Source organism: Thermobia domestica, chromosome 9, assembly GCF_964235325.1.
Source record: "Thermobia domestica chromosome 9, izTheDome1.hap1.1, whole genome shotgun sequence".
Taxonomy (NCBI): Eukaryota; Metazoa; Arthropoda; class Insecta; order Zygentoma; family Lepismatidae; genus Thermobia; species Thermobia domestica.
The window spans coordinates 161,453,200-161,469,956 of record NC_137462.1 but is presented as its reverse complement, the minus strand read 5'-3'; the positions used below and the strand labels follow the sequence as shown (position 1 = coordinate 161,469,956).

Here is a 16,757-nt window from a genome sequence, read left to right as displayed (position 1 = left end):
GGTTTTCCGGATCTTCTTTCTTTCGAGCCAAAGAGCTTACATGTAAATTATACAACAATAACATCACTGTCGTAGTATACAACGATTTTGTTTTCACTGGTAAATAAAGACTTCAAGATTCTTTCTATTTTTTATTTATTTACTTTTATTTATTCTAGTGGTTGAATACCTTGCTTCTTTGTTGTTCAGCGTTTGTTTATTGAAGTTTAGCGTTTTTTCAACATCAATGCTATATGAGACGGGGACTTGCAGCTTAAGGTTGAATTCGAACCACATTGCGCTCATAATGGGAATCGAATCAGGGGCCACGTACACCACAGGTGAGCGCTAGCCACTACATCAGAGAGGATGGCTATTCAGTCTTTAAATATATGGCGCAATCAGTATATTGGTTTGCAAAAATAAATCAATAATTAAGTTAATTCCGTACCTTGACATCCTGCGCCAAACTCAGTACGCTTAAATATTCCATAGCTGAATAGCAAACAGCGTTCATAAACAATATAAACAGTTAAGCTGATTTCGCTTGAAAATATACTGAAACCTATTTATGTTGGCCACTATCGGGCTCAATGGAAAAGTATTTTCAGGTAGTAAGTATTATAGGTCTTAATATACCAATGGCCCTGGTTCGACTCCAGCTCCCACCATGTGACTTTGTGGTGGATGCACACCGTGTGAATGTTTTTTTTTTTTTTTTTTGGGGGGGGGGGGTCTCCCGTTTAGTCTTTCGTGTTCCCACCATATTGTCCATCCAGTCTTCTGTAACTTCGGTGTATAATCATGGGACGTAAAACAGAAAAAAAGATGAAAACATATGCATTTCCAATATAATAACTACTTCTTACCTGCGTATCGGTTTGTATTTTATAAATAATATGCGTAAGAGCACCCTCGTGGAAATATGGTTAGCGCATGCAACATCAACGCGGGAGTCCTGGGTTCAATTCCAGGTAGTTATGATTCGACGTTAAGCTGGAAATGTATGTCTCATGTAGCGTAGGTACAGAACGGAATATTATGCTGCAAACTAACCAACCCAATAACAGATGGTAAAAGCTATTCTGGAATATAAAAGTATTATATGTAATAAATATCGATCTAAGTTTACCATTTGGACTATATGATTTAAATGTTGTAATTTCAAACTGCTGCTACCTAAAAAATGATACGGCAATGATTGTTTTCTCCTACCTGCCACCTACGACAATACATGGCTGTCAGTTTCAAGGAAAACAAGAACATCCATGCCATTTCACACCTACTGGTTATTGGTTCTGAATTCACAAACTGATTCATCCCGATCCTGGATTGGGGTGGTTTTTATCATATCCCTTTGACGGTAGAACTTAGGGTAGGAGGAAGGGAGGGGAGAGAGAAATATATAAAATAAATAAAACTTAATAGCTCTTGAACCACCCAACCGATCTCGATCAAATTTTCAACATACATGACATTCAGACCTGGGATAATTTTTATTATGCCGTGCCCCGCAACATGGGGAGGAGAGAGGGATATATAAAAATCACCGAAAATGACCAATATCAAAGAGCGCTTTAGTAATAGTAAAAACGGAACATATTACTATTTTTCCATAATTTAACCCAGCGGAATTGGGGTGCGTCTTAGATTCGAGTAACTGTCGAGAAATTCTTAATTAAAGATATTATTAACGTGTTATTAAAACTACTTTGCTAGCCATAAGTATTTTTAATTTTGTATCATATTCAATCCCACAGACAACAATAGTACCCTGCACTTGCGCAGGACGTGCGGGTTTGCTAGTATGAATTTCAAGCTTCATCATGTGTGTCTTCTTTGTTTCCCATGCCGAAATAAAAACTTGTAATATATTTTGAACTTTGCTCTTCCCCCCCCCCCCCCCTCTCTCTTTTTGCCATCTGTCTTCCATGCCAAATTAAACTTCAGTAACTTCAGAGTTTCCCAATAATCTCATAGCATTTTAGTATTATTAAATGTTGACATAGCATATTTTAATATGGGAAAATGTCTATTTTGTTATATAAAAGTACAAAATCTCGTTCTAGTTGAGCCTACTTGGACAAATCCTGCCAACTGTGCTCTGCTTATATTTATTTAATCTGTGATGCATAGACATCCATATGCATGCCGTGGATGAATTAGTTTGTGAATCCAAAACCAATAACCAGTAGGAGTGAAATGGCATTGATATATGTATAAAAACGCAGACGCAACTAAAATGGCAATTTAGGGCAAAACAACATAATGTTTCAAAATGTTAACTTTAACAAGCTGAAAAAAAAAGGATATTTGGATCAGTGCTTGTTCTCATTAGCTACACAAACATAGAGGGTCTGCGCCTTAGTCTTTAATCTAATGAATAGTAACTTCCTAACTCATCTCACATAAAACTTACTTTTTTATTGTAGCCTGCCCTTACCGTATATTCGGTAATGCAAAAGAATATATATTCTGTATAAACGAAGTATAAAAGTTATATAGCCGTATGAAAGAACATTTGTTTTAATTTATCTATATATAGAAGGAACTTCACCGACAATGTGATTAATCTAATATAGTTTTCTTTAAAAATTTGTACCGATAAAGATCCCAAACTGTCACTGAAACGTCTATGGTTAAGAATGCAATTGTCGTCTGTGGTGTTTACGAGAGTTAAAAAACACTATGTTAAATATCCATAGTATTAGTAAAATAATTAATAGATATTCTTTTTTTGAAACTGAAATTAAATATTAATGAATAAATAAAATAAAGATCTTACTTACCTTATTCACATGAATAAGGTGAATAAGACTTCCATTTTATTAATAACAATATGTGAATGCGTACAAGCAATACAGAAACCTTAATATATATGGTGGGCCATTTATCTTGCTCGTAACTTTAAAACTAATATACGAGAGAGGATCTAGTGAAAACCTTAAAGATGTAATACATTTTACAATGAAATTTATCTCCTATTCTTCAATGCAGTCCTCTTGACGTTGAATGCAAGTATTTCACCGCTTCGGAAGTGAATGGATACCATGTTGGAAGAATTCTTTTGGTCGAGATTGTAGCCACTCATGCACCGCATTTTTCACCTCTTAATCATCATTCAATGCTTGCCTTCCATCGTTTCTTTGAGTAGTCCAAACACATGTAAAACTTACTAGGGGCAAGATCTAGTGAATAGGGTGGATGAGTGGTAAACTCAAATTTGATGTCATCGATAGTATCAACAGTGAAACGGGCAGTATGCAGTATCATGCAGTAAGAGGACACCTGAGGACAGAAATCCTCCTCGTTTATGCCTGATTACAGGATATAGTTGATTTATCAGCAAGTTTGAATACGAGGCATTTTGTTACTACCACTTCTTTTTCCAGGTACTGTTCCAAAATTACTCCCTTTGCATATCAGAAGAGAGTAAGCATGACCTTTCTTGCTGATGGTTGAGTGTTTTTTTTTTTTTTTTTTTTTTTTTTTTCAGTGAAGAGCTATGTCGCCATTCCTTGCTCCCTTTCCTTGACGTCTGCTGATGATAGTGGTTTCATCGCCTGTAAGAATCCTATCCAGAAATACATTACCCTCGCCGTTGAAACGACGCAAAAAAGTTCTTCATAGGCGTTGACGCGACGATCTTTCAATTCAGCAGTCAACTGATGTGGAACCCTCTTTCAAACACCTTATTGAAATGCAGAACATTGTGTTGAACTGAACCAAAGCTAATATTCATGATTGTGGTGATTTCTTTCAGCGTAATTCGCCTGCTTTCCTCTACAAGTAGTTCTGCTAATGCAATGTTTTCGACGGCCACTACGCGGTGAGCCTGTCCCAATCGAGGAACGTCCTCCACAGATGTTATGCCACCTTTAAACTTCCTACACCAGTCGTATACTTGCTGCAGGGACAAACACGAACACTATGCTTTGCTGCCATTTTGCGATGAATTTCAATTGGCTTCCCACCCTCACTGCTCCAAAACCGGATCACTGAACGCTGTTCTAACGTTGTGCATGTAGACAACGGGGCGGCTATCTTGATACTGACGCTACAACGTTCGTCGTTTTTCCAGCAACACTGCCATCTGTCGGTCATTAAGTGCAACTCAAGGCATATTATTGCCACTTATCGAAGCAATCGCAGTAAATGACAGTCCTATTTATTGAAAACCATCCACGCGATTGGACGTGATACGTATCTAAAACAGTTTCCTCTCTCCAATAGCCACATTTTTAATTCGTTGTAACTCTGTCCCTGTTCATTTCACACTAAGGTACTTTGGATGTGCATTTCAACGTTCGTCTCAACTGCTTTATTGGCGCTATAGATCCATCTAAAGTCTTTATGTTTGTGATATTGCAACATCTTTAGTTTGCAACACTGATTTTTAGATATTGTAAGTTTCGTTTAATTGTAATTTCAAATGTGCATTACAATTAGCATTACATAGCGCTATTTCTTTTTTTTTTAAAAAAAATAACTATGTTGAGCGGGCAAGACTGACAATCCGGTAATACTGCAGAGTTACGTCAAATAATGTTCCCCTATTAATATCTGCATAGTATGAAGTTTCTGCGCTTTTCATCTATTAGTTTCACAATTACAAAGAAATTTCAAGATAAACTAACCACCCTGAGCTACGTACAGGGTGGATCATTCATCTTGAAATGCCCTCATAAAATTCAATGAAACTTTATAATATGCAAATATCAGCAGAGGAACACCATTTGACATATACCACAATACCATCTAATTAAGTGTTGCCAACCGAACACATCATCTCACTCGCGTTTTTACTGTTGTACTGTTTACTGAAGTCTATAAAATCCTCAACTATTACGGATATATATGATACTGTAGCGTTCTTCGTTTGTAACACTGAATAATAAATGTAAGTTTCTTTTTAACATATTAAATTGAAATATGTAATAACGTAGTCTCATTAAAAATTAAACTTTATGCTGGGTTGGCAACACTGCTAATCAGAAAGTATTGAAAGTGTCAAGGGATGTCCTCTGTTCATATTTGCATGTTACAAAATTTAGATGATATCTTTATCAATTAGTTTACAAAGTACATGGTCGTTTCAAGATAAATTATCCCCACACATACATACTCTCTCTCTCTCTCTCTCTCTCTCTCTCTCTCTCTATATATATATATATATATATATATATATGGACCTCTGAAGTTAATTATTTCATGTTTTCGACAGAACTCCTAAATGATGGATTTCTGCACCCAGTTTGCTTTATACTTTTTGTCTTATCTTGTTGCCAGGAATCACCTCCCAAACGCTGTCGCTGTTGTTTTGAAACATCTCATATATATATATATATATATATATATATATATTGAAAATATAGAACGAAGATCGTTAGTTCTTCAAATACATATGAACTGTACACACAACCCACATGAGCTCCGTTAGTTTACATTTCTATTGTGATACAGAATGATTGAGTATTTTAAGCATCAAATAACGCATCCAAAAGATAAAAAAAAAAAAAAAATCCTTTTGACCAGAAAAATGTTTAACAAGTTAGATTCTTTCAACAACGTGTTAATATTCTGTGCTGTTCTTTGTTAAGTTGTTGTGCCCTTGTATTACGCTACGTATAGAATGTACCTCCGAAGAAATAAAGGAACGTTTCCTACATTTCTCACATAAATTGGTATTTCTACTTGTGGTTCGAAACTTTTCAAGTCTGGCAGGAATATCGTCCATTCACAGTACCAGTTCTGAATTCACGCACGCGTAGTTTTCAACAGAATGTTAGTAAATTGAACTACCTAAGCACATTATGTTATTATTACCATTATTGAATTTGCTGCACATTACACGTTGGTATCCTTACCCAAATACGAAAAATAGGACTGTTTAAGAAGTGATTTGTGACATGACATTTGTTCTACTTCTACAGGTTAAGACATGCTTGGTGCAATTATGCAATAAACACCCAACAACCTGCATAAGACGGTCACTACAAGCTAGCATTGCATCCAATCCGCGTTAGCAAAAGTGGGTACATGCATAAAGGAAGATTTCATTGTTACAACGTTTGTTAAGATTGTTCACATAGTTGAAAGTAATGGGATTGTTCGTGTTTGCGTAATAGCAACTGGAGCGGTTTTCGTAAAATTAACCATTTATTTATACTACACTACGACTAAATTCTTTAAATGATTTATAAAGGTCAGAAATATGGCTATTGTGTAAAAGCGATGAAAGGATATTAGAGGCTTTTGAAATGTAAGTGTGGAGAAGGATCGAGGAAATTAACTAATCTAAGGGAAAATAAAATTACGGAAATGCTGAGAGTAGAGGAGAGTTAATTTTTTACTAGAAGGAAAGAAAAGAGAGAGGGGTGAAAAGCTTTGGCTGGCTAGGGTTTAGCGTCCGCTTTTAGCACCAAGCCTGTGATACGTGGACCCACGGTTTATTGTGGAATCCGAACCACCGTAATGCCTTCAAATTTCAAGGTGCTTTGTCGGGAATCAAATCCGATATCACGGCAGGTTAGAATTGATGGACAATATTAAAATGAATAATTCCTACGTCAGAACTAAGGATGGCCAATTCCGAAACTTTTACTTTCCGGAAAGTAAAATAGGAAAAATTCCGGCATTCCGAAACCAGGAAACTAAAAATCCCGATTCGGGAAAATAAATTTTCCAGAATCCGGGTAACTTTCGCCATCCCTAAATGAAGAAATTTGCTGTGGACCATCGAACATGGAAGATTCTCTGTTTATCACAAGTGATCTCTCGCGGATAGCAGAATACCTTTGATGATTATAAACATTAGGTGCAGGTTAAGAATAGGGATATTTTTATTAACATTTAGAGGCAAAATCTATTAATTCAGAAACAAAGGGTAACGCTTCCGGAAATAATTTATGTATACGAAGAACAAGTCATCTGTAAACACAGTACCCGCCTTACGAAGTGTGGCTCATTACTATGCCACTGTAATATTAAACTAGCTCGTAGTGACCATTTAGCACAGGTTGGCGCATATATCCCGCAATTACCTTTCATTATTCGCATACCGATCTCCGTTAACGCACTTGCTACCTACTTCAGTTTCGTCCTGCTGTGAATTGCAATAGTTCTAATGACCACTTTGCAAGGTTGGTATTTTTTTCAGGGGTAAGATTAGCGGCATAGAGGTTTGTATGTATATTATAAATCTATACACAGCTGTTAGAGGTAGTGAGAAAATAATAAGATTCTAAAAGCCATCAGATCATTATGTGCGAGAGACTATGAATTTTGAACAATTATCTCTGGTAGCCCCCTTCAATTTCATATGCTCCAAGTGACGTCAGGAATCGGCAAGTGCCAACAAATGAAGAATACAGAAGAGAGAAAGATACTATTTCACAAAGAAATGAGAGCTTCAATATTATAAGCTTCTCCTCATATTCGTAATCTGTACGAAATCTTGTACTAGATCTTTCTTACATACAAGACGTAACTTTCCTACAACGAGGTGTGCGTTTCAATAAAACGACTACTTTATATAAGAATTGTTGACAAACCTATATGTTGTTTGCTTACTAGAATAAGTTGACGTAGGGACTGCATTCATTAGCATTCCACATCTTTCCCTTCCATCAAGTTGTTCCTAAATCAAGTTTCTGAAAGTTGCAAAGTCCCCAGTCACTTTCTCGCATGGAAGAGGTAGAGTAACCCTAAATCTTAACAGCAGTTAGGTACAATTTGACGGACATGTTGAAGTTCTTGTGCCTAATTGACAAAGCCACAATGGTAATAACACGAATTTTCGTGGAAGGGAATACACATACTGAATAGTTACTTTTTAGTTCATAATGCTCGGAATTTAAGATCAGATAATTACTAGCCCACAATTAAAATACATCTTCCTTTTTCCTAATCGCGGGCCCTAATCCTCCCTAATCGCGGGTCAAACTAATTCTGATTACAAAGACACAAATTCCATTTCACTACTTAAAATACTAATATGGGCTGGATTGGAGTCTAGCGTCCCTTTCGCAGCGAGGCTGTATGAGATTTAGACCTACAAATTAAGTAGGAATCCGAACCACATGATATCCTATCGGTAAATTGAACCCATGTTGGCTAATGTTTCGCAGAAGCGGGTCCAGCAATTGCTTGTAAAAAATGTTACAAATACGGCAATTTCTGTTCACATTAGGTCAGTTTAGGGTAGGTTAGATTAGTTTAGGTGAATTTAGATAAGTTTATATCACATCATGTTAGTGGAGTAGCCCTGCATAATTTCCGAAAACATTGTAGAATTTCACTTATTTCTACTAATATTAGATTAGTTTAAGTTAGCTTCGGTTAGATTTAGTTAGGTTATGTTAGGTCCAAGTACTTGCATAATCCATTTCTCCTGTAAATTTTGTTTATTATGTGCTTCTGGACAGTTTTTGCTAAATATACCCCCCCCCAATGTCTCCCGCTCCAAAGGCCCGTACGCTCTACCCATACAGTGATGAGGGAAGGGCGATATGCTTTTACAATCATCATTAGTATACAATACGAGATATTACATAAATTTTTCTAATTCACATCGTAAAAAATAAGGCATCTTTTATCTGGTGAGTTAAATATTAAACTTAGGTTGGTGTCATTGGTCTAGCTCCTAAACAACTAAATACAGTTAATACATTACTAACTGTTTGTATTAATACATATATACTAGTATACCTTTGTTCCAGTTAGTCATACTCCCTTGCGACCTTAGATACGATACCACAAACTACAATGGATGTTTAAAGATATAGAGTAGTCTTTCCATAACATGTACAAGGGTGCTGTTGCGAATTAACGGTTATCACGACTTTGTTACGCATTATGGATTTATTACTATGAAAGTGTTTTCACCTATCGTACGAGGACATTGCTTTTTTTTTTTTTTTTTTTTTGGAATGGGGATGTGAATTCAGCACAAGTAGTTTTTATTGATACGAACAACGGCCTATGGGAAATCTTCTCATACACACAATTTACAGATCTAAGCACCTCGAACATATATAAATAGTGAACGGAGCCTAATAATAAACGGAAGTAATACTATAATTAAAATTTTTCTTAGGGTACTACAAACTTACTTGGAAAGGTTCGTTGCCTTTTATATCAACCAAAGTGTTAAATTTTCTTTGTAGATATCAACTGAGTATATGAACCCCGTTATAATTGATTTTCAAAAGTATTCTTAATTATATTTAATTTTTAAAAGATATTGCATACCAATTTTTAGCATTAACGCCCTCTGTGGGCCCACCAAAAATTAGGAAAAAATTTCGTAAAAGAATAATTAAACAATAAAAAATAACATTTGTACTATTTAATTAGGTTTGAGAAACTTAAAAAAATACATACGTACTTTCAGAGTTATGCAGAAAATGCTTAAATAATTAGAAATACTTAACAAGTAGTTTGTTTGAGCTTCAGAAAATGTTATCTTTCAATCCTCGGAGTACAGATGTTCAAATACTTACCACCTTCTTCTTCGCTACTTGAGTCCGAAGCATGTCCATTTGGGCTTGGACCGCGAGATCTTCGACCATTTCTTACATTATCAGCGTTTCGGTCGGCTAAAACCATCGTTATTATGTTCCAATAAAGATTATAATATCTTCCTCACTGCTTCTTCAAAGGAGCGCCAACACAAACTATCTCCTACACCCCCCGCTCAAACGCCAGTAGACAACCAATATGTAGCTCCTTCAGAGTACCGTAAAATTTGTGCGAGTTCCTATTTTCTTGTTTGTTCCTAATTTTGTAACAAATAAAGTTTCCTTTGTATTTAAAATGAATAACAATTCTGTTTTAAAATTAATAATATTTTGCAATGTTTAGATATTTTCTTAGTGATTATAACATTGTTTAAATATATGGAAAAATTAAGAATATGGAATCATGTCCTAATCTCCATTGAAAAAATACTGTAGGCAAAATGGTAGACTCTTTAGAAACTGAAATTCGCTCTGCCTTCCAATAATTTAATAAATAAAAAGTTAAAAATTACAAATGAGGTGTATATATTATCAATAATTATAATTTTCATTTCATACAAGTGTGTTGTATTCCAAGGTGCTTATAAAAACACTATATAATTTATTGTTTCGAATGCAGCAGAAAACATTGATGCTGTAGTTTCCCACCATAGAATATACAACGAATCGAGATGGAGATGTCACTGCTTAAGTAACCTCTGGCGCCATTTTAAGAGAACAAAAAATCACGAACTTTGATTCGAAATTAACTTCGCATATTACTAAACGAATTATTTATTTTAAAGTATTTCAAAAGGTCTTCTTAGTTTCAAATGAACATGTTTTTTAATAGGAAGGGAGAATTGTTAAATATTATTGAAATATCTGGAAATAATTATGAGATTTTGATAACTTTCTAGCTTTGTAATAGCAGTTTCAAAATGTCAAGAACAAAGCACAACAAGTCAAGGTTAAATTTTAGTAAATTATTGAGATAAGTTTTTAAGAAAACAGCGTTCACATTCGATTACAACAAGTAATTTATGTCTACAGTGATATATGAGTTTTCTTAAAAACTAAATTGAGAAAAAATATGAATAAATACATTCAAAAACATTAGTTCAGAAATAACCTATATGCCCTAGTACGCTAGACCGTCGACCAAGGGGGTTAACCCCCCCTTGGGGAATTTTCACCACTATATTAGTAATGATCCTTAGGGTCCTTAGAATCAAATATATATATATATATATATATATATATATATATATATATATATATATATATATATAGTCGTTGGTCAACATATAAGTGCAACACCTAGGTCCTGGGGCCCTTAACCCTTTATCATCAGTGTATTTTTACAAACATCGGTGGGTTTTCTTTAAATACCCTTAGATCGGACCGTCAGTGCGACACTGGAACAAGTTATCCCTTTCAACACGGCGACAGCCATTGCTTTTTTGAGAACACTACATTTCTTTTTTTTTTGTGCGCTCCAAAAATGGCCTATTACAAACCAAAACAACTGCAAATCGTTGAACGAAACTTACACAATCACTGCAGGCCGTTTCGAAGCACAAAAGCAATAGGGGGCACTTCTACATTGATTTTAATCAACCCGCACAATTGTGTTTCCCCGTGTTGAAAGGGATATACCTCGTTTGATTTATAAGAGTATACGTAAAGAACATGACATTTCCATGTACGATGGAAAAACAATTGAAGAATATTTAAGAAAATTTCCCTTAAAAAGTCCATTCTCGCGAGTCTTTTACTTATTACGTTTCAACACTGCAAGCCAAGTGAACAATAAAATATATTTATGTGTTCCATTTTCTGTTCAACTTAAACTGAAAATTTCTTCTTGATCCATCAAATAGCCGTAGAGAAAAATGTATTTTATAGTTTTCACAGGGTTCATAATTATCGATTTTCATGGAAGTTCAAGTATGACTTTATATCAATATTCCCAGGGCCGGTTACAGGACTTTCTGAAGGGGACTGAACCAATAACAACCAAAATAACCATCACATTGAAACTCTTCAAAGTTACTTGTGACAATACTTTACTTCTGACAACGCTGACGCATAGAACAGAAGAGGGTATTTTAAAGAGAGTAGCAAGTGGCATACAGGTTAAAAAAAAAAAAAGTTCTGTTCTTCCTGACTTCTGTTTTCGCCTTTACTTGAGAAATGTTATATTGTTTTCATTGGCAGTGGCAGAGTACTATGAGGCTCTGAGGCCGGGCCTACCCTGTTTTCTACCGTATATTTTCTTTATCTTTTGTTTCTTATAAAATAAAGTCAATGCTTCCACATTTCGTGTTTCTTGGTAACAAAATAGTAGGTTGAAAACACTCGGAGTTCCCTTCCGTCTGAGCCTCACCAGATCGCTATACAGGTTTACGGGCTATGCTGTTCAGGGAGCGAAGCTATTTCCCCTTGGGATTGCACACATTGTTGGCAAGGTGCGAAGGCTCACCTCTGGGAGTTTAGTTTCACGTTGAAGGCATCTTTCAATGCTAATATGTTATAAAATGATTTCCTTAAAACAGAGTAAGAAGTTTCTGTGTAGAACTATGTATATCTGTTAGTGATAATTTGTTTTATTTAGGTTTGTACTCTCAGAAATTATTCAGTGTTTTTTCCTACATGGGGCCTGGTCCTTAATATCTTGCAGAATATAAGTCTGATACATTAAACATGCGTAAAAGTTTAAAAACGCTACCGTACAGGATAAAATAATTAAATCTGTTTGTAATTTTAGTTGAGTTTTCCATTTCATAGAATCAGTGGAGTATATACGATTTTGTTTCGGGGAGCTCTGCTAACTTTATTCCTGGAAATGTGAAAATTCTGTAATATAAAACAATAAAAGTTAAGATAAAATTTCGGTGAGTGCTTAAGCCCGGAAGACAAATCCTTAAATATGCCACTCTATAGAATACAATATTAAATATCTTGCGCTGATTCAAATAAGGTTCCTTCTGAGTATTAAGATTTCTAGTGAAGTCATTATCACGTGATGCATTAATTAAATGTAGTATTGTATTTACTTTATAGTGACAGATGCCAGTAACAAACGCTTATCCAAGAAATTTGACAGCTAATTGTAAAAATGAATTTTCTTTTTCTCTTCTCCTTTTCAAATATTCAGGAAATGAATACAGGAACTGAGGAGGAAATTTCCCTCAACCCCCTTGCAAATCCCAGACAGAAAAAAGTATGAACTGCACTTTTTAAATATTTGTAGTGGAGCTAAATGGGAATATTCTATTTATACATATTGCGTGTTTTCCTCATGTAAATATTTGTTTAATAATAATAATAATAATAATAATAATAATAATAATAATAATAATAATAATAATAATAATAATAATAATAATAATAATAATAACTTTATTTTTAGTGCTGTGAACAGCTCATTGGCAAATACAGCACCATGTTAAGACTATTATACAATCATTTAAAACAGACCAGAAAAAATGTGATATACTGTAGAATAAATATTAGCAGGTTAAAACCCTTGTCAAAAGGTTAATATATTCACATTACAAGATTTAAGCTGATTATAAAACAATATTAAAATAGATACTGTAAATATGATAAAATACTATTTACAGAACTATGAAAATGAAAGCTTCGTTTAACTATCGTTTAAAGAATGAGTTGACCTTGCTTAAAATTTCATATCCGCTTTGTTAAAGATCCTAGTTACCTATTGGCATATTTCCACATGAAATATTGGTTCTTTAAATAATAATGTTTTACAGGGGTAAAAGTGAATCTGAAAAGGTGGGGGCGGAAGGTAGCGGCATGACGCCACGCCGTTCTCCCTGCCTGTTTTTGCTCATTGTATTTTTTAGGAACTGAGGAGACGTCGTACATATTTTTTCGAGGTGGGGTGACGACGTTTCCCCGCGTTTTCCTCACTTTTATCCCTGATGTTATAACTAAAGATATTTTGAAGATACATAATAACAATAAAATCAAGACCCTTGTCATAAAGTTAAAACAGTTTTTGTTGTAAAAAAAATATAAATAAATAAAATAATTGTTCTATTGTTTCTCCCAACATATGTTAATTTTAAACTATTGTAAGACATTGTGACTCTTCTCAATATTTCACGTTTTGAATTTAGTGCTACCAATGTCGACTGACTTCCTACACTATAACTCATCACTCTTATTCCTATATTTTTCAAGCTGTATTCGCTACTATATTTATTATCCAATACCATTTGAATAAAATATTTATCTACAAAATTTCTTCTTTCTGCTAGAGATTGAAGTCCGCAAAAAATTAACTAATATTCATACTCGTGTGAAAAGCAGCCCTTTTCCATTTTTTAACATAGTAATCGTATAAAACATTTCTGTACTGCTTCGAGTTTGTTAATAAGTATAATAGACAAACTGTTCCAAACGACTGTACCGAATTGAAGTCTGGAACTGAAAAGTGTCTTATATAAGTACACCTAAGAACTACCATTTAAAAAAATCAGGCTATTGATTAGAAATAATACCTATTGTTTTTCTCGCTGATTAGACTAAATCATTTATGTGATTAGCAAATTTCAATTGTCTCTCATAAATAATACCAAGATGTTTAATTTGTTCTACTTTGTTTAATCTTACTCTATGAATTTATATTTGCTGACAAAGAATTAGTAAATGTCATATATTTTGTTTTTCCAGAGTTAATCGTTAATAAATTATCTTCACACCAATGATTTACTGTATTTAAGACTTTCTGCAGATGTTAATTATCATAATCATTATTAACTATTCTAAAGTGCTTTATGTCATCTGCGTATAATAGTATTTTTGAGTACCTGACTTTTCCTGGTAGATCATTGATAAATAGAGAAAAAGGGAGTGGACCCAGGGGAGACCCTTGAGGTATTCCCTTCGGTATTTGACCTTGACTAGATGTTATTATTATTATTATTATTATTATTATTATTATTATTATTATTATTATTATTATTATTATTAATAATAATAATAATAATAATAATAATAATAATAATAATGGACTAATTTCCGTCTACTTTTCCTTATATATTCATTTTTCTTGTTAAATTAAACAACAACAACAAAACTATTACGTATACATGCACATAAACTCTGAACAGTGTTAGAAATACAGCTAAGAAAGTTCTTTAAAATAAAAAGATTTGGTAGTTTTTTTTTTTAACTCAATAAGGAAAATAGAGTTCTGACTATATTTTAAACATTTTATGATACATTAAATGTTATTTGTGTTATTAGTTTGTCCGGCCTACCTACTTGTGAGATTACTCTCCGCCATTGTTCCTTGGTGAATCCTTTTCCTTCAATCTTCAGGAAAACGACTTAAACTATTGCTTTTGCAAACCTTCGCTTTGTTTAAGTCCAAACGGAAATACGACGACAGAAAGTTTTGGAAAGTGTTGATATATTCACTGCTAGCTTCAAATTTTAAATAACATATATTTAGAACGAAGGGGTTGCACGTGCACTCCCTAAATCGGGCCCCAAATGTCCCGTTTTATTTTTCTACACAAAAAGAAGTGATATACATTATTCTAGTTGCATTCACTTATTCCTTGTCTATGAAAGATTCCAGTAGGGAGAAATCCTCCAGGAAGGTTTTATTATTTGTTGCTAAATGGTATAATAGAAAATATTTCAAAGCAATAATTTTACTATTGTGCGGTTACATTTTGTACTTTTGAAAATTTTTGGTGTCCTTGTGTTCTACAGTGAATACAACTTCCAAACATATCTGCCGGTATGTGAAGTTATCAAAACTCTCGAAATTATGGATAGTGCATGTATTCATATGCACACTATAATCACACTTAATATAACATGAAATATGTGGTTTCTAAATTGCAGTAAAACTAAACAATCTGTTATATTCTTTGTGTTATTGTGTCTTTGTAGATTGATAATAGTAGCACATTCCCCCTGAAATCCACGTCATCTCAATTATTCTGAATAAAAATAGCAATTCAGACAGACGGCAATGCAACAAGAAAAGGGAGTGCTACTGTAAAGAATCGAAAATTCTGAAATGAAAAAAGAATGAAATGAAATATTTCAGTTTTACGTCCCACGGTTATGCCGGCTAAGCTAAAGGAGACGGTGATGATGAGAAATGAATAAAATGGTGGAATGAAGAAAGTGGGAGGAAACGGGAGAACCTCGAGAAAACCCACGCACACGATGTTTGTCTACGACAAAGTTATGTGTAACGCACTACCCATAAAAACAAAACTGACATAAGGTTAAGAAATTTCATGGGAAAAAGCTTTCAGGTCAAAGAACTGCAACAAAACAGCGGCTCTGCAAAACTGCACAGCTTAACATCAATTTGCATCCAAATTCCTACAGAATACGGCACAAACAACACGGTCTATCGTTGGGATTTCCAAAGTTTTTCCAAAATTACCACAGTTGCTAAGTCAGTCTGCTGAATCATGTAGGGCGAAAAATTGTATCCACTCTTAGTGGATAATTTACCATATTTGAAGCGTACGGCTCAAGGATCTTATAAAATATTGTGTATGATTATTTATTTCAATGTTTTTTTTTAAATCCTGTTTAATGTAATATTTACTTGAGGCACTGCGTAGCATTGTATTATCTGTTAATTTTGTTCATTATTATCATATATTTCATAACTAGTTATTTGGTTCACTATTACTGTTAGTATATGTAGAGATTAATTTCTTGTTCGTTGACATCGCGTAACGAAAGCATTACATATTCGTGGCTAATCACTTAATGCACGTACTTTCTGTGTAGGAAACTTCAGTTCGACTCTTGTCGGATTCCACGTTACGCTGTAGATTCACGTCTCATATAGCCTCGGGATATTCTGATTCTTGTAGAATAGAATGCATTTTAATGTAATATTTACTTGAAAATGGTGATTAGCATTGTATTAAACATTTCATAGTTAGTTATTTAGTTTACTATTACTGTTAGTAGGTGCAGAGGTTTATTTCTTCTTCTTTGTCATTACGTAATGAAATCATTTTATAAGTATAGTAATTTCATAGTTTAATAGTAATGGGTTTGATTATTATTTCAGTGCTTTTCTAAATCTTGCTTTCGTAACGTAGTTAGTTATTTCTTTAAAAGTATCGGTATTGGAATTAATTATCTCATTTGCTTTCTTAAAATCTTGTTTTCGTGGATATACTGTATATGCTTATGATGCGGGAAACTTGAGTTCGACTCTTGATGATAGAATATATAGAATTTCACATTAGGCTGTAG

General features: G+C 34.0%; 1 protein-coding gene across 5 annotated transcripts in view; it reads right to left on the bottom strand.

Moving 5' to 3' along the window:
* LOC145695151 (REST corepressor 3-like) overlaps positions 1-9,919 on the bottom strand; it is a 59,783-nt gene extending 49,864 nt beyond the window's left edge. Inside the window, exon 1 of one of the 5 annotated variants that reach the window (XM_081772092.1) lies at positions 9,483-9,919. In XM_081772092.1, coding sequence (XP_081628218.1) covers positions 9,483-9,588 — 106 coding nt within the window. In that variant the 5' untranslated portion in view covers positions 9,589-9,919. The remainder of the gene's footprint in view (positions 1-9,482) is intronic. The other 4 variants (XM_081772094.1, XM_081772090.1, XM_081772093.1 and 1 more) reach the window with 4 other exon arrangements.
* Positions 9,920-16,757: the final 6,838 nt, after the last annotated feature.